The sequence below is a fragment of the Passer domesticus genome, chromosome 29 (genome assembly GCF_036417665.1).
Source record: "Passer domesticus isolate bPasDom1 chromosome 29, bPasDom1.hap1, whole genome shotgun sequence".
NCBI classification, from domain to species: domain Eukaryota; kingdom Metazoa; phylum Chordata; class Aves; order Passeriformes; family Passeridae; genus Passer; species Passer domesticus.
In genome coordinates this window covers 4,559,810-4,587,491 of record NC_087502.1, presented here as the reverse complement: position 1 = coordinate 4,587,491, position 27,682 = coordinate 4,559,810, and the positions used below count along the sequence as shown (strand labels likewise).

The window sequence follows — 27,682 nt, the reverse complement described above, 5'->3', positions numbered from 1 at the left end:
CAGGAGCAGCCGTGGATGGCCACGGTGTGGGCAGGCAGGAGCCAGGCAGGGGCTGCTGTGCCCAGCGGCGGGGCCCCGAGGGGATGGGGGAGCCCATGCTGAGCGTCCCTGGGCTGAGGGCACATTTCCTTCTCTGGCATCAGCTGGGCCTGGACCTGAAGAGGCACAAAGAGATATTTTGGGGTCCCTGATGAGGGTCCCAGGAATCCTGCATGTTTTAAATGAATTAGCTTTTATTGATTAGTAAGGAGAATTTATTGCATAATTCAAATACAGTCGTAGAAAGTCCAGAAGCAAATATCAGATTGGCCCTGAACCAGGCTAACAGCGTTAGGTGAGACAGGTGGGGCATTTCTCTCCCCTGTGCATCACGAAGGGACAGCTCTCACAAAGAGTTTCTGTACATTTCCAAGCTCCAAGGGTTGTGGAGGGCAGGAGTTTTTCTGCTTTCTTATGGTTGTTATTATCCTTTTTGCATATTCATGTAGTTTTTCCTTTCTTGCTGCAGCTCTTGCTTAGAGTTTCCCCAAAACTGGTAAATAATTCACTTTGTTAGAGGAAAATCTCCTGCAATATGCATTCTAGGAGGCACACATTTATCTTACAGATGATGCATATCGAATGCATATTGCTGAGGTTTGGTCAGAGAAATAATCTTCTGGAATCAGCATTTCTGGGGACGAATATTCAGGCTAGGATTTTAGTGCATATTGATTGCCCGGAACCCTCCTTTGGTATGCTAGGATTTTCATTAGGCGAGATTACTGTAGTCTCAGCATGAATTTGTGCATGCAATCTATCAGAATCCCTCCCTTTCTATATTAATTTATTAAATTTGTACTTTTAGGATACACTTTGACAAAGCTTACTTATTTTTTAATTTTATATTTAGTATTTATAAAACTTAACAACTACACTTTTATACTATTAGTCAGGGTATAAAATTAACAGCTCTTCTCATAAGGTAGATGATTCTAAATCTTTAATTTCTTTTATTTGGATTGTCAATTACATTTTTTTATATCAATGCATGTGCTTATTGTACTTTAGATATAATTTGTCTCCATAGTCGTTTAAGGCTGGTAATACTTGTAAAATAAGTTTTTCATGTTTTCTTATGTTGCCTGCTAAAATGCGTCTTTATAACTGTCTCATGTTCTGGTTTTTTTAATTCTTGAGCAATTTGCTTTATTCTACTCTCAGGATTTATTTCTTCTCTATCTCTTACAGAACAAGAAGTTTTAATATATTGCTTACAAATTTTGCCATTTTATTCTTTTTGCTATATTTCACATTTTCTTTATTCCAGTGTCTTTTACTACTCATAGTACACATTCTGAATTTGTTAAAATTATAGCGTACTACACTAACTTGGGAGCGTGCATATGGCTCATTCTTTTTGGGCTTGGATGACTAATACAGTGACAAGAATCCTCTGCAGTTTTAATCCTCTCTCAAAGCCCCTTTGGGTTGCAGCCAAAGGGCCAAGATGTGTATCTTCTTGGTAGCAGAGCTTACAACTTGGGATCTAGTCACTGATGTCATTCGTCTCATTCTCAGTATTTACTTCATAAGATTTAGAAGAGCCTTTTAAATTGTTTTTCAGGATTTAGGATAGCATCTGCTTATTTCTAATTGTTATAGTTTTATTTCTTTGACATTTGAGCTCTAAAGTTGTAATTAGTCTGTACACTTCTCTTTCTTTCAGCTACACTTGGCTTTTTTACTTTTACTTTAATTTGATCTCTAATAAATATCTAACAGCTTTTGTTATACCCTATCTGATTTCAATTTTAATTTTAATGTTTCTTGGAACTTAAATCAGGTTTGTATTTTATATACTTAATTTTTTCAGATTTTTCACGAATCATATTACTTGCTCTAATATATTCTTTACACTGTTCCATTATCTTTTAATTTTCTTTTTCTTTATTATAACAAAAGCACTAAAATATTTTATATTTTGAAATACATTTGAATACCACACTCTAAATATTCAGTTCACTTAAAACAGCCTCATGTATAATACACTTTAAAATAAAATATTTTACTTCTCATAATAATCGGTTTTACAGCTTACAGGTTTAGGTATTAACATGCATCAGTCTTTTTTACTTCTAGGAGCAGTGGTGACTTTTTAGTGAGGTTTGGCTGGTGTTTCTGTCGGTGGTTTAACAGGTCTTCTGTTCTGCCTTTCTTTGCAGGTGCATTTCCCTCATGCTTCCCCTGGGTCTCAGCAGCCAGGGGCTTTGGTTGCACATCTGGACACTCCGTGCCCGGCACAGCGGGAAGGGATCCATGGCAGCCTCGCTGCCCCGCTGCTGCTTTCATGCCCTGCAGGGCTGTTTCCCAGCCTGGCCTGGATGCAGCTTCTGCCCAGCCCCTGCAGGAAGGCATTTGGCATCAGCTGACAGGCCGCCCAGTTACACCACAGGCCTGAGATCCCCTGCAATTTTCCAGTCGCCGGGTAGAACAGAAAGTGCACCAGTTTGGAGAAAGGAGGGCCCTGGCCTACCCATAAAGTTTATAGGGATTTCCTGATTCTTAGCCATGTCTTTGACAAGCATTCCCTCCTGAAGGCGCCACCTCCCCAGTAGGGAACAGCCCCACCTGATCCAGCTGTCCCTCTTCCTTTCTCCAGAAGTGGATGGAGAGGCTGGGCAGAAGGCGGCGTTTCCCGGAGGAAGCAGTGGATCTGTGCCAGCCTCTGCTGCAGGAAGAGAGGCGATGCCAGGCACAGTCCCAGGAGGTAATTGCTGTGCCTCTGGGCCTGAGCCCTGCTGAGGCTTGAGCTGCCCTGTCTGCTGCGTGGCAGTGCAGGCACAGCCCAGACAAGACTGGCACAGCCCAGGGGAATTATCCCGAGCAGGCTCGGGGCACTCGGGTACTGAGCAGTCCTGCTGGGGTCCCTCTGTGGGAGACACTTCCTGAAACCTGGCAGCGACTGCACAGGGTGCCCATGGTGGGGAAAGGACAGAGGGGGAGATCAAGGTTCCAGTATGTCCTGAGAGAGCCTGGATATGTGCCCTTGGGCTGTGGGAGCTGTTCCATGGGCAGGTGGGCAAGCAGGAGGGAGGGACAGAGGTTGGGAGGGATAGTTGTGGCACTGCCTGCTGCAGTTTTCCCCAGGCATTTAGTGAGTGGTTCCTGTGTGGGAATGAGGGAGACCCAGGGCCCTGGGCTGCTCCAGCAGCCCCTCCAGGGATGTTGCAAAAGGCGTGGGAAGTGCGTGGAGAGTGATCAGGAGGCACAGGCTCCCACAGCCTTACCCAACCCCCTTGCAGTGCCCAGTTCTTTAAGGCAGAAAGGGATCCCAGCACACCATGGAAATGGTTCTGATCTCTGTTCCCTTTTAGATTGGGATCACGACTTAGATTACTTGGAAACACTGGTGAATGGTGGTTTGAAGACCTTGCCAGATGTTGGAGGCAAGTTCTCAATGTACACTTCCTGACAGAATAATCAGTGTCCATGTGGCAAGAGCTCAGTCAAGTGGCATTTCCCTTAAGTTCCTCTGAAGGTTGATCAGTTCAGGAAATCTTGCCCTGCTCCATTCTGGAGCTCTGAAGGATCCCACAGAATTGCTGTCAGTGGGAGCATTTAGCTGTCCATCTTCCTCCCATGTGCAATGCCAGTGTGTCCTTCCATGTGATCTGTGCAGCCAGGGAGAAGTGCAGAGAGGGAAGGGGCTGGGCCCAGGGCTGTGCCCCGGGGCTGAGCCTTTGGCAGCTCCTTTGCCAGCCCCAGGGAGCCTGAGCTGCTCCTGCTGCCACTGCCAAGCCTTGGCCCTGCCCGGGGCTGGGATTAGAGCTGCTGGCAGCTCCAGGGAGTCCTTTCTGCCCTGACTGCCCTGCAAGGGGCTCCTTCCATCCCAGTGTGGGGCCACTGCAGGCACGAGCTCCCCCTGCTCCTGCTCCTGAGTGGGAGGCAGAGCTGAGGGAGTGCCTTGGAGGGCACCAATCACCCAGGTGCAGTCACCAGCACTTGGGCCTGAAGGAGAATCTTCAACAGTGTCACAGCAGCTCTTCTGTCCTGCCTTTCTTTGCAGCTAACCCGGTTGGTGAAAGTAATCTGGCTTCCCAACCCACGTTCAGGATTGAGTCTCTGGGAGATGCTGAGGGTAGGTCAAGGCCTTTCCCCTGGGAGAGCTGCTGGCTCAAGGGCCCAAAGCTTGGCCAAGGAGGCAGCGCTGCAGGTGCCAGCACAGAACCATGCACGTGTGTGCCCATGCCCTGCACGATCCCCTCATGATTTCTGCTCAGCTCTGGCAGCTGCCTGGGGAAGGGAGAGCCCTGGCCCAGCCACAGAAGCGCAGATATTTTGTGAATCTTTTCCCCATTTTTGATAAGCATGCTGCCCTGAAGATGCCAGCAAAGAAATGGGGAACTGTTCCATCTGACCCAACTGTCCTTTTTTGTTTCTCAAGTGATGGACCAAAAGGCAGGGCTGAAGGAGGTGTTTCCCCAAGGAAGCAGTGGCTCATTGGCAGCCCCAGCTGCAGGAAGTAAGGCGATGGCAGCCACGGGCACAGGCACAGCAGGTAATTGCTGTGCCGGGCTCAGCCCTGGGTGGGGCTGTGTGGCAGCAGCTCTTCCCCCAGGGCCTGCCCTTGCCCAGCCCGGCAGCAGCCAAAGCTGGAGGCGCCTCGGCTTCCAGGCCTCTGGAGCTCGTTCAGAGCCCTGGGGAAACGGGACTGGTGCAGCAACGTCCCTCCCGCTGCAGCTGCTGCGGAGCTGGCCCTGAGTGCCCAGAGGCCCAAGGCACAGGAGCAGCCCCGAGCGGGAGCCCTGCCGCCAGCCCAGGGCCAGAGGCAGCCCTGGCTCCCGACTGAGCAGGGGCTGCACTGGGTCCTGACAGGGCCTGAGCCTGTCCCCTGGGGCTGGGGGAGCTGTCACGGGGCAGGGAGGGCCAGGGGTGGCAGTGGATGCTCAGGGATGGCTTTGGCCCGTGTCCCTGGCAGCAGCCACTGCCCAAGCAGCTGCGCTGCCCCCGGGCTCTCCTCCCGGCCTGCTGGGCTTTGTTGGGTGGCACAGCCTGTGCCCAGGGGCGGCAAGGTGCCTGCAGGCCCCAGCTCTGGGGGAAACAGAGAACGTCCTGCCCGTACCCACCTTGCTGCCAGCTCAGCAGTGCAGCACAGCACGGGCTCACGCTCCCCATTACTCCCACAGATGCAGCCGGCACCACAACACGTGTTCCCGATGCCCAGAAGGGCCTCGGAAGGGGCTTCTGTAAGGGAGCAGGCTGCTGGGCAGGGGTACTGACAGCCCTGCTTTTTTTGGAGTTTATCTTCATCTTATGCTGGGTCCAAATTAATTTTTACTGCAAGAGAAAATGGTGAGTATTTTCTTCATCTTTCCCTGAAACAGCTGCTTTTGAAAATCTAATGCAGACAGGAAACATTCGCAGGGAGGCCGCCATGGAGTTGTGGCCAGTCCATGATTCTCCAAATAACTCTGCTGAGGGTTCTGCTGCTGCCCAGTGCTTCCATTGGCCTCCTAATTGCTGGGCCTTGTCCTGGGGGGCCTGCTGGGGCTGCAGCCAGTGCTGGCTCCCACTGAGGCTGCCTGGCCAAGAGCAGCCCCAGGGGCACGGGGCAGAGGCAGAGGGAGGTGGGGAGGAGAAAGAGCAGGGCTGAGATTGCCCTTGAGAGGCAGAGGTGCTCTGGGGCCCGCTCCTGGCCAGGGACCCTGCCCAGAGCCGTCCCCTGCAGGCCTGTGCCAGCAGCTCCAGCCGTGCTGGGGAGCCTTGCCAGCTCTGGGCCCTGCTGTGCAGGAGGGTCCCTGTGTGCCCCTGGCAGCTGGGGCCTCAGCCACCTCCTCTCTTCACAGGTGTTCCTGTGCATCTCCAGAAGACGAGCTGAAAAACAGAGGCAATGAGAACCTGATCATTTATCCCAGGTCTTCACTTCCGCCCCTATTTGCCCTGCCGTGTCTGCATCACCATCCATGAGTCCATTCCAAAACCCACCCCTCCACAATGTGTCCCTCTGCTCCTGAGCCCCCTGGTCCTGTTCCCCGGCCAGGACTGAAGGTGGGCAGCCCTTGTCTGGCAGGGCAGGTCTTGGCCCATATTTTATGTTCAAATAAAGCGTTGGAGTTTTCACAACTATGTCCAAGTGGTAGCAGCAGCAAAGCCCACCCGGCAGCAGCACTGGCTGAGCTCCATGCCCAGGAGCAGGGGCTGCTGTGCCCAGCGGCGGGGCCCCGAGGGGGTGGGGGAGCCTATGCTGAGCGTCCCTGGGCTGAGGGCACATTTCCTTCTGGGTGATCAGCTGGGCCTGGACCTCACGAGGTACACTGGGATATTTTGGGTTCCCTGCTGAGGAGTGCAGGGATCCCTCATGAGGCACAAAGGAGTATTGATGGTCTCTCCTAAGGTGTGCAGGGACCCCTCATGCAGTGGGCAGCAGGGTTAAATTTGAGGGGGTTTTTTACTCTTCTCAGCACAGCACAGGGACACTTGGCCGAGGTTTTGCCAAGCTTGGAGAAAGCCTCTTGGAAAGCCTTGGGCCCAGCCTGTGGGCACAGCGGGCGGTGCAGCCCATCCCCTGGGCCAGTCCGGGCTGCTCAGGCCGGGCCGGGCCGGGCCAGGCTCGGGCCCCGGCAGGGAAGGGCCGCGGCCCTGCGCTCTGCTGAGGCTGCTGAGCTCAGGCCTGCCCTGTGGTGCAGCCCAACACATTGACAGCCATGGCCGTGCCCTGGGCCACCGCAGGCACCCAGGGCTACAGCTGAGGCCGCGCCTTCTCCCACTGAAGGGAGGCTGGCTCTGTTCCCTCGGAGGGCACAGCTTAGCTCCCAGCACCTTTGTGAACCTGCCTGCTGGGGAAATGCTGGGGGCCAGAGTGTTCCAACCCTTCTCACTGGGAAGTGTGGCTGGTGGTGTAGGGATTTTAACATTTTTTCCCTCTAAATTTGTGCCCTGGCAGAGGGTTAAGTTTGCTTGCTCTCAGTAGGGCGCTTTTCTTCTTGGCGGTCAGTTGGGTTTCAATGCAGCCAGGGTTGAAAGAGGATCTCTGGCCGCTTGGGCCGTGGTTGTGGGACACCTTGGCTTCATCCTTCCTTTGGCTGTGATTTGCACTGGTGCTTGTGCAGGCATTTTACAGTAACTGGCTTCAGTTTGTTCCTCCTGGTACCAAAAACCGAGACTAAACCTCTTTAACACCACTGTGGTATTAAGAGGCAGGCCTTACTTTCTTGACTTGCTGGATGCACAGGCCATTGGCATCACAGGGCCTTCTTGGTGGGGTCTTCAGATACCCAGGTGGTCACTAAGGAAGGAAGCTTTTTTTTTTGGGAAAAACATACTTTCCCATGTGTGGAAAAGAATAACCTCTCACTTCCCCCTCCCTTTCTATACAAAGTGATACAGGCAAGTGCATTCATATATCTCTATCTTCCCTATCTATCTATCTATCTATCTATCTATCTATCTATCTATCTATCCTATTAATCTATTGTGATGTTGCGTTTTATTCAACTGGTATGCTCTATCTCCAAAATGTACCTCTTGAAAATATATGGTTTATTCCAAGCTGTGTTCCTCCCCTGAAGTCTCATCAATCTGCAATCCCATTGACCCAAATCTTATTTTGCACCCACTTTGAATTTCCCTCTTAAGCTGTGCAAGCAACAACAGATTCTCTCATGTCCCATCTCTCCCCTAGGCTCCCCCTCTCTCCCCCTCCCTTTCCCTTTCCCCCTTCTCCCTCAGAAACCATGTTACATCCGGGGCTGGGACCCCAATAAACCCTCATCTAATCAGCACCCTCAGAAGCCGTGTGGAGTCTCCTTGCGTGCCTGCTGCTGCCAGCGAACTCACAGCCCAGGGGGCCCTCCGGGGACTCCCCGGGGAGCTCCCCTCAAAGGAACTGCTACAATCTATGAAATATTTCTATGCACGATATTTTGTTTATTTGGAAATTATGACACATCACTTGAGAGCTGGAAAAGAAAACCATCCATCTTTGATATAGCAAAGCTTGGGTGGAGGAGCAAACCTGAACTGTGATTTCCTTCTTGCTAGACATATGCTGGCTTCTTTAGATTGACTTTGAACCAAAATCCTGCAAAGCAGGAAAATGACTGGTGGCCATCACTCTGATATCCTTAAAAGCACTTTTTTCATTTTAATTGTTTTCATCTACGATGGCTGGTAAATACCTTCCTTAAGTTATGAGCTGGCAATATTGGAGGTAGAAAATAACATAATACTGCATATTTTAGATACTTGATAGTTTTCTTGTGAAATTTTAGGGCAGTATCTCCTGCCCCAAAACTAAAGCAGCAGGTCAGCTACTGAGCACAACTCATTGCATAGCTGCAGCTCATGTTTCTACAGTGGAAGTGGCTTTTTGTTCTTCTGCATGGGTATGAAACACTACCAATTGAAAGGCTGCCTACAGAGCAAAGAGCCTTTTTTAGGGTAACCTGGACTTTGGGAAGGTGGTAGCTGTTAGATGAATACCCAGCAAACTGCCGAAATTAATTTTTGTGACTACTCTCTCATGATTTTGGCCTGGCTTCTTTAGGAGATTCATTTTTCATTAGAAATGGCACAGTGGAGCCAGTGCTGCCTCAGGACAGGTGGAGCTGGGACAAATGGCACATTGATTTTGATCTCAACAAAAAGCCACCTGAGCTCCTCATGACAGCAACCCCACAGACTGGTAACGGATCCATTAAAAATAACTCATCACAGACCTTTTAACTTGAAGCTCTGACACATGCAGCTTGTTCAGTTCTGCCATGGAGAAAGGGAGTTTGAAGACAAAGAGGTTTAGCAAGGAGATCCATGTACAACAAAAGTGCTTCTATTTTAGCAAATGAAGTATCATCGGATGTAAAACCTCATCCATACTCCAGTCTTATCCCTCCATTTACCCAAATTCTTGATCTTAATTCCTTTGTCAGTAGGAAAATATGACAGGGAAGTGTAGATCCTCCTTTCCTTCTTGAGCTGGGCAGCTTGTAATCTCGTCTTCTTCCATAAACAAGAGCAGGCAAACGGGAATTTTGTCATGAAAGCATACTTGGGAAAGTTTGCCTTGTGTTTGTTTTTGTCCCGAAGTAACTGAGATTCATCGGAGTATTTACAAGCCATAAATGATGGATTTATTTCGTTTGCTAGAATTTTGATTTTTTTAGACCTTTTCTGCTGCAGAAGAGCCTGGCACTTGCAGAACTCTTGCCCCATGCACTTCTCCAGTGCTTCTTGCAGAGAAGCTTTGGGAAGCACTTAGGAAAAGTGCCATGTTCATGTGTGGTTTATGGAGCTCACAGGACAGGGAAATGTCTTTGCAGTGGGCACTGCCTTTTATTCCAAGGTGTAGAAGGATTCTTGGCTGAACAGGGCCATGATATTCTCCTGCGGGAATGGGACAGTCCTGGGCTGCAGATTACAGAGACACTCTGAAAACCATGTAGCGTCCTCAAACAGGAACAAGATAGACCATGTGCTCTCCTCAAATAGATGCAACAAGGAAGAATGAGCATTGTGCCAGGATGAAACCAAATGCGCCAAGCACGTCATGGGAGCTGCTCATTTGGCACACCTGAGCTAAAGATGCTTATAGCGTGACAACCAATCAGTAATTAAGATGTATGTGTGAATATAGCTACTTAACCAATGAGCATTAAGAGCATTAAGCACTAGTGGCATGAGAATGTGTATAGAAAAGGATAAATATGCCAATGTTGCTTAATAAAGGAGGATGACATGTAGCCACATTTGTTGTGAGTGTCGTTACTCAGCCGACTCTCCGTGGGACCCTTACCACCAAGGAATTTTCATTGCTGTGGGCACTGGCTGTTATTCCAACACCTGTGTCATTTGTTCTACTGGAATCCTTGTGAGAAAGGTTGTTCTTTGCCATTGAGATTTTTAGTTGACATTTTTGATCTCAAACAGCCCAAAGTTTTCCATCTCTCAGGTTTCTGATGCTGGTTTTTCCTTCCCAGTCTGTTGTTGGCCAAGGAAGATGCTGCTTAGATTCTGCAGGCCCCCATACATGGGTACTGTTATAGGTAAAAATCGATCCAGCCAATTTAATAAAAATAAAATATAAATTTATTCACAACCGATATACAGTCACGACAGCCAACAATCAAGGACAGCACCGACCCCGGGATGGAAGCTGGGTGAACACAGATCCGCCTTCTATCGCACCCAATCCCCCCTGTTCACCAATGCCGCTTGGCAGAATCCGTTCTTATACTCTTTTTCTAGCCCGTGGCGGAGTCCCTTTGTCTTTCCTCAGGGTTCTTCATATTCATGACGCCTCTATTCTCCGTCCTGTGCTGGACAAAACCTTGTCCGGGAACTGATGTGTATCCACTCTTCGGTTACCGGAATCCCGTGTGCAGATGTATGTCCTTGATGGTCCCCTCTGTCTAAGATGAACATCTCCATGGGCCATCATCGCTGGGCCTCCTCCTGTTCACACCAGTGAGAACGACAATCTCCTGTGCCGGCGAGGTTCACTTCCTATGTTAATGACACTCCTCCTACCCGACTGCCAGCTGCGGTTTCCTCACCCTGTGAAGCAATCCCCTCTTCCCTTGCTACTGTGATTTCAAGGTTTGATATTTTATTCTTTTATACATATGTGTATATATATATATATATATATATATATATATGTGTATATATATATATATTTCTATCAGCATGAATTACCATAATATACATAACAGGTACCAAGCTGAAAGTTCTCCAGTGCTCCACAGCAGCCCAGTTATCCACAGGAGGGCCGAGAGCAGCTCCAGAAGCTCCAAGGAATTCTAACAGATGAATTTCTGTCCCTCAGGAAGGCAGGGCTGGGTCTGAAGTACAGGGTCTGACCCTGCACCCACCTTTGCATAAGAGCAGCTGTCCCACTCTTTATGAAAGACACATAACATGTGCCACTCTTAATTCAGCACTGGCTTAGTCAGTCTTATAAAGCTCTTTTAAAAAAAAACAGACTGGTCAAAAATTATTTATATTTTTGTTGGTTGGGTTGTTTTGGCTTTTTTTTTTTCCTCGGTTCTTTGCTTTGGTGCTCAGAGATCATGAAGTAAAAGAGATTTTCTGTTCAACTTGCCTGGCAGTATGCAGGGGGCAAGGAAAGGAGATCAGTGTTTCACCAGCTGGTTAAGGAACTCTAGAAGCAATTGTGCTGTCCCTAATCAGGGGATGGGGGCACTGCTAACAGCCTGGATTGTCCCCACCTCTGTTCCCCTCCTTACCAAAGTGCTGTGTAGATCCAGAGCCTTGTACCTCGGCCTGATGGTGCAAAAATCCTCCCAACATCCCTCGGTTTGCAAAAATAAAGGCTTTGTGCTCATTAAGGTGAAAAACTGTATGGGTGGCCTGCAGCTAATGTTCTTTTGTTGCCTGGACCCCAGTCAGTGCTGACATCTAAATGACTGACCAGCCCCAAGCTGCTCTTAAGACTGTTTTAATCAAAGGCACTGAAGCTCTGTTGAGTGCAAATTCTCCAGGAAAACAAGCACAGGAACTTGGATAATGTTGGTGGTAAAAGCATATTACAGAATGGTACCAATTCCAGCCTTTATTTTGCCTTCTTTTGCTGCCATGCAGTAAACTGTCAGACTCATCAATGAACTGGGTTCTTCCAGGATGGGGTGTGCAAGGATGATCCCTCAGCTCGTGTGTGGACCAGGTGTGCACCAGGCCAGAGAGGTGACTGTCATCCATAGCCAGCCCCTGTCTGCCAAGAGAACAGGGAGCTGCAGCTCTGAGGAACTCAGGGGTGAGGCAGCAAACAGCCCAAATGCCTAGTTTATATCAGTTAATGGTACGGAAGGTTTACTGCTGAGAGATTTTTATTTTCCTGCCCAGAGCTGGAAAAAAAGAACCCTGGCAGTTTGCTTTAGCTGTGAAGAGACTCTTTTCAACAGGTTCCAGCTCTGTTGCTTGTTTCAATTAAAAGCAGAGCCAAACTCTTCTGTTGGTCACATCAAACCAACATAATTTTCAGGAGTCTCTGAAAGACATAAGAGTGTCAACATTATTTCATTTTATAGTACTTACAGTCTTTTAATTCAGCCATGGAATACTTAGGCCATCACTCACTATATCAAATAACTGGAAAAAGCACTGGAAAAGAAGTTTTATTACAACTAAGTTTTAAAATCTAATGAATGAACTTCATAACAAAAACTATCTAGTAAGAATACAGTGATTGAAACATCTCAAAGCTCTTTGATAATGGAGCCCTGAACCCCAGTCATGTGCAGTGCAGCCTCAGCTGTCCCTTTGAGGCCAGAGAACTGCCAAGGCTCAGGGCTGGGATGAGCCTTCGCCCAAAAGCGGATCCAAGACTGACTGGGAATCAGTCCAGAGCAGGGCTCACACAAAGAGCAAAGTCTCAAGGCCAAATCCAAACCTTCATCACGTTGGATTTGTTTTAACACTGATCTGGAGCAAATTTGCTTGATCTGCAACACCACTGTTACCATAAAACTTTACATGAGCTACTAAAAAAGCACTGTCTTGTCCTGTCCTGTCCTGAGCTGTGCTGCCCAAATGATGTACAGAGGTTTCTCTGCTTCTGCCCTCTGCTCTTGGCCAGGCAGCCTCAGTGGGAGCCAGCTCAGGCTGCAGCCCCAGCAGGCCCCCAGGACAAGGCCCAGCAATTAAGAAGCCACTGGAAGCACTGGGCAGCAGCAGAACCCTCAGCAGAGTTATTTGGACAACCATGGACTGGCCACAACTCCACAGTAGCATGACTCTCAGTCAGGCTACCTATGCAGGAGCAGAGTTATAAGAAAACTGTGGAGAAAAATCAACAACTGACCGTCTGAGCTCGTACAACTTGCGAATGCCAAGATAGCAGCCTATCAGCACAAGTGGTACAGTGATCACTGTCACCACCGTGCCTAACATGCAGGACCTGCGCACATCCTGGGGGCAGACAATTCTTGGGAGGCGCACTGGATCCGGGGCATATATTCCTGTTTCATTGATAACGTCTGTGGGAGCAATGGGGAGCGTGAGCCCGTGCTGTGCTGCACTGCTGAGCTGGCAGCAAGGTGGGTACGGGCAGGACGTTCTCTGTTTCCCACAGAGCTGGGGCCTGCAGGCACCTTGCCGGCCCTGGGCACAGGCTGTGCCACCCAACAAAGCCCAGCAGGCCGGGAGGAGAGCCCGGGGGCAGCGCAGCTGCTTGGGCAGTGGCTGCTGCCAGGGACACGGGCCAAAGCCATCTCTGAGCAGCCACTGCCACCCCTGGCCCTCCCTGCCCCGTGACAGCTCTCCCAGCCCCCGGGGACAGGCTCAGACCCCATCAGGAGGCATGGGAGCCTTGCACTCCCCCTCTGCCCTTTCCCCACCATGGCCACCCTGTGCAGCTGCTCCCAGCTTTTGGGACGTGTCTCCCATGGAAGGAGCCCAGCAGGACTGCTGAGCCTGGCTGAGCCTGGCACAGCAATCACCTTCTGTGGCACTGTCTGGCATCTCCTCCCTTTGTGCATCGGTGGCTGGCACTGAGCCATCGCTTCCTCCAGGAAGTGCTGCCTTCCGCAAACCTTTTTGGTCCATGTCTGGAGAAAGGATAAAGGACAGCTGAATCTGGTGGAACCATTCCCGATTGGGGTGGTGGCATCTTCAGGAAACACTACGTGTCAATGATATGGATAAGTATCAGGGAAAGGCCAAGGCTTTTGGGGCTGCTCCAGGGGCCTCCCTTCTCCAAATAGTTGTCTTTCCAGATCTACCCAGAGACCAGGAAGTTGCAGGGGATCTCAGGGTGTGCATGCCCTTTGGTGAAGGTTGGGCTCCCTGTCAGCTGATGCCAAATGCCTTCCTGCAGGGGCTGGGCAGAAGCTGCAGCCAGGCCAGGCTGGAAAACAGCCCTGCAGGGCGTGGAAGCAGCAGCAGCAGTGGGGCAGCGAGGCTGCCATGGATCCCTTCCCACTGTGCCGGGCACAGCGTGTCCAGATGTGCAGCCAGAGTCCCCGGCTGCTGAGTCCCAGGGGAAGCATGAGGGAAATGCACCCACCACGTTGTCTCTCCAGTTCAGTCAAGATTTGGTCCAGTCGTTTGGATTCCTCCAGGGACTCACTCTGTTTTATAGGTTTTTTCCTCCCTCTCAGAGGACCTTAAGAGAAAGTATTTCCATTTCTCCAGAAATGGATTCCACAGAAGCAGGGCTCAGCCTGTGGGGACAGCAGGGGTAACCTACTCACCCCTGCCATGGGAGCTGGGCTTGTGTGCAGCAACCAGCCCTGGAGCTTGAAAAGTCCTCCCTGCAAACACACCTGTAACTCAACAGCCACACAAGCTCCTGTCACCTGGTTCCTGACAGTTTGTCAATGATTATTCTCTGAGGGGAAGTTGAGAACTTACCTGCAGAAGCTCCCAAGGGTTCCTAACCACCTTCCATCCCAGCTGCTGGAGAACCTATCCCAGCACCCTCACCTAGAAAGGGAGCATAGATCAGAACCCATTTCCATGGTGTACTGGGGTCCCCCTCTGCTTTTGGGAACTGGGCACTGCAAGGGGGTCGGGTAAGGCTGTGGGAGCCAGATGTCAATGGACAAGGCCAAAGCTGCACAGGGGCCTGGGGCGCTCTGGACTGGCTCTGGTCACTCTCCTCCCTCTTTGCAGGCCCTGTGCAACATCCCTGGAGGATGTTTCTGACACACAGCAGCAGAGAGGGCAGCTGAATCCTCAGCAGGGCTCAGGCCCAGAGGCACAGCAATTACCTCCTGGGCCTGTGCCTGGCATCGCCTCCCTTCCTGCAGCAGAGGCTGCCAATGATCCACTGCTTCCTCTGGGAAACTCAGTCTTCAGCAGAGCCTTTCGTTTCATCTCTGCAGAAAGAAAAGGGAACAGTTGGATTAGGTGCAGATGTTCCCCTTTCTGGGAGTTGGAATCTTCAGGAGACAATACTGGTCAAATTGATGGATAAGGATCTGGAAATCATAAAAACTTTTGGGCTTGGACAGGGCACTCGCTTGTCCAAACAGCTGCCATTCCTGATCTGCCTGGTGACCGGGAAATTGCAGGGGTTCTCAGCCCAATGGCGCAGTTTGGGCAGCCTGTCAGCTGATGCCAAATGCCTTCCTGCAGAGGCTGGGCAGAAGCTGCAGCCAGGCCAGGCTGGGAAACAGCCCTGCAGGGCGTCAAAGCAGGAGCAGCAGCAGCAGCAGCGGGGCAGTGAGGCTGCCATGGATCCCTTCCCGCTGTGCCGGGCACGGCGTCTCCAGATGTGCAGCCAGAGCCCCCGGCTGCTGAGTCCCAGGGGAAGCATGAGGGAAATGCACCCACCACGACGTCTCTCCAGGTCACTCAGCATCTTGTCCAGAAGTTTGGCTGCCTCCAGCGACTTGCTGTCTCCTGTGTCTTGGTTCTTCCAACTAGGAAGACCTTAATGGAAAGTGATTGAATTTCTCCTTCAGGCCTGAGTGGCAGTGAAGGCACTTGGGTGATTGGTGCCCTCCAAGGCACTCCCTCAGCTCTGCCTCCCACTCAGGAGCAGGGGCAGGAAGAGCACGTGCCTGCAGTGGCCCCACACTGGGATGGAAGGAGCCCCTTGCAGGCCAGTCAGGGCAGAAAGGACTCCCTGGAGCTGCCAGCAGCTCTAAAGCCAGCCCCAGTCAGGCCCAGAGCTTGGCAGTGGCAGCAGGAGCAGCTCAGGCTCCCTGGGGCTGGCAAAGGAGCTGCCAAAGGCTCAGCCCCGGGGCACAGCCCTGGGCCCGGCCCCTTCCCTCTCTGCTCTTCTCCCTGGCTGCACAGAGCACACGGAAGGACACACTGGCATTGGCCACGGGAGGAAGATGAACAGCTAAATGCTCCTTCCTCCCAGTGACAGTGATCCTGTGGGATCCCTCAGAGCCTCAGTGGGGAGCAGGGCAAATTTTCGAGATTCTTTCAATCCTGAGATTATGTTGAGGGAAATGCCATATGACTGAGCTCTTGTCACCTGGACACAGAGTATTTTCTCTGAAAAACTCACAGAGAACTTACCTCCAGCATTCTCCGGGGGTTTCAAGTCATTATCTGATAGGGCATCCAGATACTCCATGACACCATCCCAGTCTAGAAAGGAGCAAAGATCAGAACCATTTCCATGGTGTTCTGGGATCCCCCTCTGTCTTGGGGAACGGGGCACTGCAAGGGGGTCAGGTAAGGCCATGGGAGCCAGATGTCAGTGGACAAGGCCAAAGCTGCACAGGGGCCTGGGGAGCTCTGGACTGGCTCTGGTCACTCTCCACCCTCTTTGCAGGCCCTGTGCAACATCCCTGGAGTGGTGGCTGGAGGAGCCCAGGGCCTGTCGGGGATCTCTCCCTCCCACAGATGAAACCCTCCCTAAAGCCCTGGGCAAAACCATCCCCAGCGCTTCCCGGGGAGCAGGGAGCGCTGTGCCGGGAAAGGGGAGCCAGGCTGCCGGCTCACCTGCTCCCCACGCTTGCAGCGGAGCAGCCTGGGCAGCCCTGGCAGGCAGGGCCACGGCCAGGAGGAGCAGAAGTAGGAGGCGCAGAGCAAGGGCCATGGTGCCTTGCTCTCTGCCAGTCCCACAGCTCTTGCTGCCACCGCTGTCCTGACACCGCTGTCCCAACGTCAGCACCGCTGCTGCCACCGCCGCTGCTGCCGCAACAGTTGTGCTCAAGCACTGACTGCTGGCTCCTTGTGCTGCTGTGCAACCACGGGGCTCTGGCACCTCTGGGACCTCAGAGCCTGCTGTGTCCTCAACCTCCTGTGACCCCTGAGCCTGCTGTGACCTCATGCCCTTAGCTGTACCCCCAGAGTGTGCCCCCATCTGTATGAATGGATTGGCCCAAATGTAAATGTTTTGCTTCATCAATGAGCCATTGCTCCGCAAAATTTGTGTTTTGCCTACTGACATTGCTGGTCAGGCTGTGTTCCTGGAGATGCTCTTGATGGCTTTCCTCTTTTCCTGGGCATCCCCGGCTGCCCCTGGGCACGGAGCTCAGCCTGTGCTGATCCTGGGTGGGCTTTGCTGCTGCTACCACCCGGACACTGGGGTGACAGCTCCATCTCTTTATTGCAAGAGAAGAGCTGGGCCAAGCCCTGCCCACCTTCAGTAGGGGCCAGAGAGCAGGGCCAGTGCCTTCATGGGGAGAGGACCTTGTCTGGCTGGAGGCAGCATCTGCACAGCAACAAGCTGTTAAAGCAGCTGGCACAGGGACATCAGGCATGGGCATGGAGATGGGAAATGTCTGCTCCAGGTGTCCCAGACTGAGGTGTTTGGCCGTTCCTGTAAAGCTGCAGATGGACACATGTTGAGACAGGACGTGGCTGAGGCCCCAGTTGCAGCTGGCACACAGAGACCCTCCTGCACTGCAGGAGATGCCCACTGTGCTCAAAGTTTGCCTCTGAAGACGGAGAGGTGAGGTTGTCAGAAATCCTAGAAAGTATCAGGGAAAAGGTTTTAAGTTGGTTGTTGTCACTCGGTACAAATCTCCAGTGAGAAAAGAGCCTCTCCAGTATGCTGGGTGTCTTGTGATGACTTCATTCTTCTTAGAGCGAAGGTTACCAATTAAATGCAGTTTTATTTTTTATTCTACAAGTGTGAATGTGTTCTAAATTTTTCTAATTTGAAAAGTAATTTGAAAAATCCTAAAAGACTATGGAAAAATGTAAGAAACATTTGGGGATTTTTTCCTATGAAAAATAATGCTGAATATTTCTAAAAATATATAATATGTTAAAATGTAAAACAATGACAAAATGGGGTCACTTTTTCTCAGGAGTCCTATGTGTCGTTGCTGCCTGCCCACTCCTGACTGTGCCCAGACAATCAGCTCAGCCAGTGCTGGTGGTAGCACATAGACACCTGAGATGAAGCCCAAAGATGTTGCTGCACTCAGGCCCTTCCCTGGCAGGAGGGCCGCACAACCTGTCCTGGCTGGACACCAGGGCCAGCACCTCTGGGGACAGAGGCTCCTCAACATGTACTGAGCAATAAGCTGGTCATGCAGCCATGGCCAGGACAACAGGCACTGGCAAGGAGACGCAAGATGACAGGTCCAGTTCTCCACGACTGAGGCCTTTGGCCGGTCTTGTGAAGCTGCAGAGGCGCTCCTGTGGAGAGAGGAGGTGGCTGAGGCCCCAGCTGCCAGTGGCACACAGGGACCCTCCTGCACAGCAGGGCCCAGAGCTGGCAAGGCTCCCCAGCACGGCTGGAGCTGCTGGCACAGCTCAGCCCAGTTGGACAGCTGCCCCTCAAGGCCCCGGCCAGCAGGGACGGCTCTGGGCAGGGTCCCTGGCCAGGAGCAGGCCCCAGAGCGCCTCTGCCTTTCAAGGGCAACCTCGGCCCTGCTCTTTCTCCTCCCCACCTTGCTCTGTCCTGTGCCCCATGCCCCTGGGGCTGCTCTTGGCCACAATTGCTAATCCATGATTGTTCTCTCAGGAAAGAGACATGGTGAAGTTGCCTCCAGCGTGCAGCATGATCTTCACACTGCAACTGGTCAGAACTTTAGTCAATCCATCTCTCGATTCCAGTGTCTAAGGCAGCACAGTTCAGAAGCAGTTTCCATGCTGTGCTGGCTTGCCCACGTGCTTTAGGAACTGGGCATTGCAAGGAGCTCCTTCCTCAGTGGGAGTAGGCATGGCCTCAGCTGCAGCCCCGGTGCCGCCTGTGGCGCAGGGAGCGGCCGTGGCTGTCCCTGTGCTCGGCTGCAGCACAGGGCCAGGCCGGAGCGGGGCCCTTGTTGTGCCTCCGCCGCTGCTCGGCGGCGCCGCCGGAGCCCGGGGCCGCAGCCCTTCCCCGCCGGGGCCGGGACCTGCCCGACAAGGGCGCGGCGGCTCCAGAGGCCCTGCCTGACCCCCAAGGATGGGCTCTGCCCGCCCGCTGGCCGCAAGGCTTGGCAGGAAGCTTTCTGCCCACTTTGCACAGCCTCCATCGAGAGTGGCCCTTTGCTGCGCTGAGGAGACTGAAAAACTCCACTGCACATCTCATGAGGGATCCCTGTGCCGAGTTGCTGTCCGAGGTTTTTTCTCTACTCCCCCGGGCGAGGGAGGAGGCTGCACCGGCCGAGCTGTGGCACAGCAACTGACAGCCGGGGGGCACTGCCCAGATGCGCCGGGGGCGTCCGGGCAGCGCCTTCAGCAGGAGGCAGCAGTGATCAGCACGAAGGCAAAGTAGAAAAGAGGGACCCGAATCAGGGCAAAGTCCAGAGTGCTTTAATGTCTCCAGGGAACGCCAGCCGAGTCGGGACCACGAGGCAGGGGTACAGCCGATTATAAAGGGACGGAACATAGAACATTTCAACCAATGAGAGAGAACTTGGGACGGAACAAACTCGTGACAAACATGCCAGCTCGCCAATAGGGAATGCGACAGGGAGGGACCCTTGTTCCCGATCCAGTCACCCACCGAGGAGGGGAGAACTTTCTGGAAATAGGGAAGGAGACAGTGGCTGATGGACAGGAACTCAGGGAGGGATTGACAGAGGGTAACCAGGGGAACAGGGGTGGAGACAAAAAACTGATACTCTCAAAAGGAGGGGTTGCCCGGGGAGGTGGGGGGGGGGGAACCCTAGGACCGAACCATTATAACTTTAGGGGGAAACGGAAGAAACCAAATGAACCCTGCACCACAACATCTCCCTCTTCTTTGTTTAAAATAAAAATAAAACTGAAATTGTCCTTAAACTGGTGTAGTAACTGAAAACCATAGGGAGGATTGAGGGGCTTGCTCCCAATGCGTCTTTTCACAGGAAGGTTCTTCAGGGATGGGAGCAGGGTCAGCAGGAGCCTCAACATGGTTGATTTGGGGGGTTGAGGCAAACAAAATTCTGGTCAGTAACTTATAGATTATGCAGAAACCGAAAATTAAACAGAGCAAAACGAAGATAATAATTAAAATGGCACGAATGATGGAGCCCACCCAGCCTGTCACTCCCATTTTGGATAGCCAGTCCCCCAACCAGTCCGAGGTCTGTTGTCGGATGTTGTCGACGTCCTCGGACATCTGGCGGATGGTGTGTCTGGCGTCCTCGGCTCGTGACGACAGGTTCATGCAGCAGAGCCCCTCGAACTCCTCACAGTGATGGTTGTGAAGTAACAAAAGGAAATCGATTGCCGCCCTATTTTGGAGGGTCGCTTTCCTTGTTGTTTCCTCGTCAGCTAGGAGGTCCGCTAGGGCAGTTGAGGTCAAATTCGCTTGCTTCACCACCCAGCACTCGAGGTTGCCCAATTCCCCTAGTGCTTTAGCTGCGGCCACCCACGGCAAAAATACCGAAACCGCAATATTTCTGGGTCTAGACCAATGAACAATTTCGGTGTCACATTCTGGGTCAATTTTGTGGGTGTCTCTCTTAACTCTGGCCAAATCCTGTGTGACATTTTTCCTTTTCCAATTGAGAATTTGAGTATAGTTGGGGGTAAGCAGCGTCAACCGCCCAAAAGTGCAGGGCCCTCCGGACAGGCGAGGGGGAATTCCAGCCCACGCTCGGTTACCGCAAATTAGGAATGCGCCTTTAGGGAGGAGTGCAGGTTTCAAATAAAAGGTATTGGGAACATAAACGGTGGTGGTGAAATTGCACCAGTTCTTTGTTTGATATCTCTCATTCTTAAAGTGTACTACCCGGTCTGGGATCGCACCTTGGTGAGGGAGGAAATGGAGGCAGAGGGAGGCGCGTGCGGAGCCGAGCAGCTCGAATTCCGTGGGCTCATCAGTGGTATAATTAAGAAGTTTCATGATTTTTTCCCACCAGTAACTGGGATTGATGGAACCAACAGGGTCGAACTCCGGAAACAGGTGCTTTAGGTGGGGGAGTAAGGGAGGGGGAAAATCATCCAACCCAAATGGAATTCCCACAAGACAAGTCGAGAGGGGGTCTGCTGCAGAAGCTGTTGATAGGCACAGGTGGTCTTGCCCCATCGCTTGAGCCAAGGTTCGCCAGACATTCGCCTTTGGTTGGGGAACGATCCAGGGGTCGGCTGGGTGGATCATCAACAGGAGCGAAATCATGATGAAGAAGGGTCCAACTGAAACAAACGAAGGAAATAGGTTAATACAGAGGGTTCAGCTGGTGGCGGTTCAGCCTGGGGGGTACCGGACCTACAGACTTCTTTTCTTCGTCGTCTCCAAGCTGCCTCCTCCACCTGTGCTGCAGAGCCGATGTTACGGGCTCTTCCTGGAAGGTAGGGCTTCACCCACTTGGAAGGGACCCACCTCAACCCTGTGGGGGTGGACACGCAGGCGTATCCACGACCCCACGTAACCAGGTCAAAGGGGCCCTCCACCTTCCAGGTTTCAGGGTCTTTCACCAGCACAGGGGGTTTCGCCCTCAGGTGCATGTCTTCATAGGTATTAAAGTGTCTTGCGATGGGTGGGTTCAGGCAGTCAAAACTACAGTTGAGGAAATTGATGGTGAATAAGGCCCTGGCCAGCCGGATCTGAGGGGACTCCACCTTCATAGCACCTTTTTGATGTTCTAATGTACGCTTGATGCTCTGGTGGGCCCGCTCAACCACCGCTTGTCCTGTGGGAGAGTAAGGGATGCCGGTTTTGTGGCTTACCCCCCACTCCTGCAGGAAGCTCCGGAATTCCCTGGATTTATATCCTGGCCCGTTATCAGTTTTTATCTCCTTGGGGATGCCTAGCACAGAGAAGGCATGTAGCAGATGCTTTTTAACATCTGCTGTCTTCTCCCCTGTGTGGGCAGAGGCATAGACGACCCCAGAAAAGGTGTCCACAGAGACGTGTACGCACTGGAACTTGCCGAATTCTGGGATGTGTGTGACATCTGTCTGCCAGATCTCGCAACTTTTGAGTCCCCGCGGGTTGGCGCCGGTAGCCACTACGGGCAGTTGGAACGCCTGGCACTGTGGGCATGTGGCCACAATTGCTCTCGCCTGGTCCCTCCTCAGGTGGAATTGACGGACCAGGCCAGGAGCATTTTGATGGAATCGTTGGTGGCTGAGTTTCGCCTGTTGAAAGGCGTCTGGGAGTGGGGCCATCTCAACTGGGGCGGCTAGGGCATCGGCATGCCGGTTGCCCTCCGCGATGAACCCCGGTAGGTCGGTGTGTGACCTCACATGCATAACATAGAAGGGTTGCTCTCGGTGGGAGACCAGATCTATCAGTCTCGAGAGCAAACTGAACAGGTCCATGTTGGAAACCTCCTGAAGAATTGCACTCTCCGCTCTGGAAACGACACCGGCGACATATGCAGAGTCGGTTACTAGATTAAAAGGCTGAGAGAACCTTTCAAAGACTCTGACCACTGCGGCCAACCGGCAATTTGAGGTGAACCCTCAACCTTTTCAATGTCTGTCTTCCACCGCCGAGTTTGAGGATCCCGCCAAGTCACCACAGACTTGTGGGATGCTCCGGACGCGTCTGTGAAAATTGTCAGAGCTTTCAAAGGCTTCCGACTCTGAACTGTCTTTAACGACAGTTTGAAATTCATCCCTGAATTAAACAATTTGTGGGCCGGTTTGTGAATCGAAATTTGCCCAGTGAACGAGTCCAGAGCAAATTGGAGAGCTTCGTTTTCCAGGAGTAGATGTTCTAGCATGGCCTTGGTTAGTTGGCCCGAGTTCAAATTAATTGGAACATGAATGCATGAAAAGTCAACACCGGCCAACTCCCGGATCCGGAGGCGAGCCTTCCGGATCAACTCAGCTACCAACTCTTGTGGCCTCGTCATCCTCTTGGACCTATGATGGCTGAGGAAAACCCACTCTATAATCAAGAGAGGGTCCCTCGAACCCTGGTCCTTAGATGTTTTGGTGGATGACTCCCACTGAAAAATCAACCCATGCGGGTGTGGCAGCTTTCCCAGTATGATAAAATTGAACGGCAAGTCTGGGTTGTACCGATGTGCCTGTCTCTGCGATAAGATGTTTTGGACCTTTTCCAAGGCTGTGGCGGCCTCCTGGGTAAGGGTCCTGGGAGAACTAAGCTCCTCTCCCCCTTTCAAAAGATTGAAAAGGGGGGCTAGGTCTTCCGTAGGAATACCCAGCCAAGGTCTTACCCAATTCAAAGACCCACACAGCTGGTGAACATCAGCCAAGGTTTCAATTTTGGTGTTAAAGGCCAATTTCTGCGGAACAATGGTCCGCTTGGTGATCTCCAGGCCAAGATACTTCCAGGGTGGCATCCTTTGAATTTTTTCTTCCTGGAGCTCGAACCCTGCAGAAATCAATGCATTGATTGTCAGGAAAAGCGAGTGGGTAAGTGTGCTGTCATCAGATGCACACACCAGGATGTCATCCATGTAATGTAGAATGATGGCATCTTTTGCTGCCTCTCGAACAGGGGACAGCAAAGAAGAGACGTACCACTGGCAGATCACAGGACTCGCCTTCATTCCTTGTGGTAGGACTTTCCAATGATACCTCTTCCTTGGGGCTTCTCGGTTGATGGTGGGAACCGAGAAGGCAAAGCGTGGGGCGTCGTCAGGGTGTAGAGGAATTTGAAAGAAACAGTCCTTTATATCCAATACAGCCAACTTCCAATTTTGAGGGAGCATGGTTGGGGACGGCATCCCTGGTTGGAGAGCGCCCATATCTTCAATAACATTATTAATTTGGCGAAGGTCGTGCAGGAGCCGCCATTTGTCCTTGTTTGGTTTTTTAATAACAAAGACAGGGGAGTTCCATGGTGAAGTGGACTCCACGATGTTGCCTTTGTCCAGCTGCTCCTGTACGAGCTCCGTGAGCGCCTTTAACTTTTGTTTGTTGAGCGGCCACTGCTCTACCCATATCGGAGAATTTGATTTCCAGGTTAATTTTTGGGTGGGGCGCTCTTCAGTGGCCGCTACTGAAAAACCTGAGGAGCCGTTGGCAGGTCAATTGTGGCTCCCCATTGGGCTAAAACATCTCTCCCCCACAGGGGTTCCGCATAGTCCATTACAAATGGGCGAATAGAAGCCAATTGCCCATTTGGCCCCGTAATTTGTACCACGCTCTTAGACTGCTTAGCCAATTGTATGCCCCCTACACCTTGAACGCGTTCAGCCGCGCGTTGCAACTCCCAATGTGGCGGCCATTCCTCACTAGGAATGATCGTCACATCCGCCCCTGTGTCGAGCATGCCACTGATTCTGGTCAATTGACCATCCCTGCTCACATTACACGTTAGTCAGGGTTTCCCCTTTCCAATTGCATGAGTCCAGTTTACGCGCAATGTTGGTGTTGTAGCATATGTTGAAGGTGGTATTGTGTTTTCAACTGATTCAAATAACTCCACAGGGATGGCCTGGGCTATAATTTGACCTTTTTGCAATGTAACCGGTGGGCGTATGCAAAAAAATCCCACTGCAAATGAATCAATGGCATGTGGTAATAAACCCGGAATGATGGTGATTTCCGGTGGTGTGCACTTAGTGTCGCCAATGACAACGCACTCACTCTTGATCCGGTTCCAGGTACCTGGTGCCTGAGGTGCGACCATCGCAAGATGGCACTGGGAGTCCATGATCTTAACTGACTCGACTAACTGCAACCTGTAGGGCGAAACCAAAGAGGAGGTGGTTAGAGATGTAAGAATCGGTGTTTTGCAAGAAGTCAAGTCCGGTAAATTGTGTTGAAGAGTTGGGTGGGTAAATTGGGATCCCCTCCCCAAATCCCCTTTCTTAGATGTTGAGTCACCCGCCCCATTTTTGTCCTCACGCAGGGAGGGGCTGCGCTTCTGCCTTAGTTTTTTTGATCTTTCTTAAAACCCTCCTGGGATGCCGTCTGCTTCCTCCTGAACTCATAAAACTCAGTTCGGAGTGGGCAGTCCGGCATCCAGTGTTCGGTGTTGCCACAGAGGTGGCACTGTCCACGCGGCGGCGGCCTTGGCAGGGTAGGAGTCCGTTGTGGCTGTGCGGGCATTGCTTCAAAGAAGTTCCTTGGTTCGGCGAAGGACACCCGGCGGGGCGATGGCTTGGTGTCAGTGTCCTGCCGAGCGATGACCGGAACCTTCGTCTGGCAAACCTCTATCATTGCCTGGATGGTGGGAGGCGGGTCCAAGGGCAGGCTGAGGATGGCTGCCTTGCAGGCGGTGTTTGCATTGGTGGCAGCCATCTCGAGCAGGACGCTCGGTCGAGCACTCTCGCTGTGGACTTGCTGTTCTATAGCCCTGCGGAGACGCTCGACAAAGATTATAAAAGGCTCCTCACTGCCCTGTATTATTTTAGAAAATGTAAGAGATGGTACTGCAGTCTTCAATGATAGGAAAGCCCGCTCCGCTACCTTGGCGCTTTCCCGGAGTACAGCACGGGGGATATCCCTTGCTTGGATCGCCCCGTCGGCCCAATTTCCGGTACCGATAAGGTGCTCAGTACACACCGCTTCACCACCACGGGTTGTGCTTGTTTGGGTATCCGCCCATAAGTCTGGGAGGATGTCCCTTATTCCCTTTTTCCATGCCTCCTCCCATACCCCGAATTCAGTGGGGTTGAGGAGACATGAAAAAAGTGTCCGCAAATCAGCAGGAACAACATTAGTTTCTAATAAAGAGGCTCGAAGGAGTCCCCGGAAATATTCACTCTCCCGGGAGAACTCCTTTTGAGCCTTGCACAGCTCCTTGATGGTGGAGTGGGGGAATGGGGTCCACTGCGCTTTGACCGGTCCCTGTCCCTCCTGCTGGTATGTGACAGGGGCTGCAGTGATCACTGGTGCAAGCCCTGTGTTCCGGTTCTCCAACCCTGCCCCCTCCCCGGGAACCGGGTTGTGGGAACCAGGAGGTGGGGCGTGGGAACCAGAGCAGGGGAGGGAGGGGCATTGCGTGGGAACCTGGGTGGGGCTGGGAGCCTGGGCGGAGTCGAGAGCTGGGACATGCTCCGCCTGTGGGTGGTAACTTGGGGGCGGGGCTAGGGGAGGGGGAGGAGGAAAGGGCGTGGAAGGGGGTGGAGGAACAAAGGGTGGAGCGAAGCAGGGGTGGGCAGGGTTTTGTAGGGGAGGGGAGGGGACAACAGGCTTGGAGGGAAAAAGAAAAGGATTGTGGGAAGAAGACAGGGTTTTGGAGGGAAAAACCATGTGGCCACCTCCATCTTGAGCTCCATGGGAGCCATTTTGAGACAGAGTCTGAGAGTAGTCACCCTCTGGAACTAAGAACTCAGCTTTGGGCTTGACAACCGGGGACTTCGGGGTGGGGGAAACAGGGTTCGGGGAAGAATCCCCCGAAGTCTGGCCAGGACTTCGGAGGTGGGGGGTTGGAGGACCCTGAGGAAAACCCAGGGGATGGCAAGAACCCGGCACTGTGCCTGTGTGAGCTGTTTCCCTCAGGATTCCCTTATTCTGAGGTACAGAGGAGGTGGAACAAGGATCTAGGACTTGGGGACAGGGTGAACATGAACCAGGGGATAGTTGTTTCCTCAGTTTCCCTTGTTCATTTAAAGCTGTAATAATTTGGAAGCTCCAATAAACTAATTTTTTACTCTTTGATTCCCCCTCAGAATCCAATTGAGATAATTTTGTTCCAACTGAATTCCAAAAATCTATCCTATGAACCATTTCAGGGGTAATCTGAGGAAACTGAGTAAACAACCACATTATCAACTGCTTTAACTCCCTCTTAATTAACTTAATATTTCTCCCAGCAAGGATAGTTATAACTTGGAGATAAACTCTTTTCTGCTGTGTCGACAGTTTAGCACCCATGCCGACACAGAAAACCCACCCCTTGGAGTAAAAATAAATATAACAGGAACAGAAAAAAAACCCTCAGCCACCAGCCCTAACCCCACCGGGTCTGGGACAAAACCACTGACCCGACCAGATGAAACCGGGGGGGGGTTAAGCGAGGGGGACCACCCGAAGATGGGGAGCTGGGGGTACTCACCCTCTGACCAGCGCCGACTGGGATAAAACTCCAAGGGAAGGGACTTCGCCAGGGACCGACTCCGGGGTGCAGAAGCTGTCGATCCCGTCCCGGTCCGGAGCCACGCCTCTACAACGAGGTCTGCTCACAGACAGGGTAGTCTTGACGTCCACAGAGCAACCGATGAACCAAGCAAGAAGGGCAAAACCTGCCTGCTGGCCACTAACCTCCTGCCGCGGGGTCCGGGGCTGTCCAGTGCCCCACGGTGGAGCGCCAAAACTGCCGAGTTGCTGTCCGAGGTTTTTTCTCTACTCCCCCGGGCGGGGGAGGAGGCTGCACCGGCCGAACTGTGGCACAGCAACTGACAGCCGGGGAGCACTGCCCAGATGCGCCGGGGGCGTCCGGGCAGCGCCTCAGCAGGAGGCAGCAGTGATCAGCAAGAAGGCGAAGTAGAAAAGAGGGACCCGAGTCAGGGCAAAGTCCAGAGTGCTTTAATGTCTCCAGGGAACGCCAGCCGAGTCGGGACCACGAGGCAGGGGTACAGCCGATTATAAAGGGACGGAACATAGAACATTTCAACCAATGAGAGAGAACTTGGGACGGAACAAACTCGTGACAAACATGCCAGCTCGCCAATAGGGAATGCGACAGGGAGGGACCCTTGTTCCCGATCCAGTCACCCACCGAGGAGGGGAGAACTTTCTGGAAATAGGGAAGGGGACAGTGGCTGATGGACAGGAACTCAGGGAGGGATTGACAGAGGGTAACCAGGGGAACAGGGGTGGAGACAAAAAACTGATACTCTCAAAAGGAGGGGTTGCCAGGGGAGGTGGGGGGGGGGAACCCTAGGACCGAACCATTATAACTTTAGGGGGAAACGGAAGAAACCAAATGAACCCTGCACCACAACACCGCCCCATGTGTCCCGCCACAGTCTCGCCTCTGCCTGACTCT

The 27,682-nt window shown here is 52.2% G+C and overlaps 1 protein-coding gene and 1 pseudogene across 1 annotated transcript; one reads left to right on the top strand and one right to left on the bottom strand.

The window, feature by feature from the left end:
• Positions 1-27,682, top strand: part of LOC135287357 (zinc finger protein OZF-like) — a 184,796-nt pseudogene that overhangs the window by 126,911 nt on the left and 30,203 nt on the right.
• On the bottom strand, positions 19,137-24,988 carry LOC135287361 (uncharacterized). Its single transcript, XM_064400715.1, has 2 exons — positions 24,334-24,988; positions 19,137-20,961 (listed from the first exon to the last, which is right to left on the bottom strand). Exons 1-2 carry the CDS (start codon positions 24,398-24,400, stop codon positions 19,619-19,621), a joined length of 1,410 nt encoding a protein of 469 aa, XP_064256785.1. The 5' UTR covers positions 24,401-24,988; the 3' UTR covers positions 19,137-19,618.

Coding starts and splice junctions, on each gene's coding strand:
- LOC135287361 (XM_064400715.1), bottom strand. CDS start 24,400: ATGGACTCCCAGTGCCATCTTGCGATGGTCGCACCTCAGGCACCAGGT. Junction 20,962..24,333: donor TACCTGGAACCGGATCAAGA/GTGAGTGCGTTG, acceptor CGTTTGTTTCAG/TTGGACCCTTCTTCATCATG.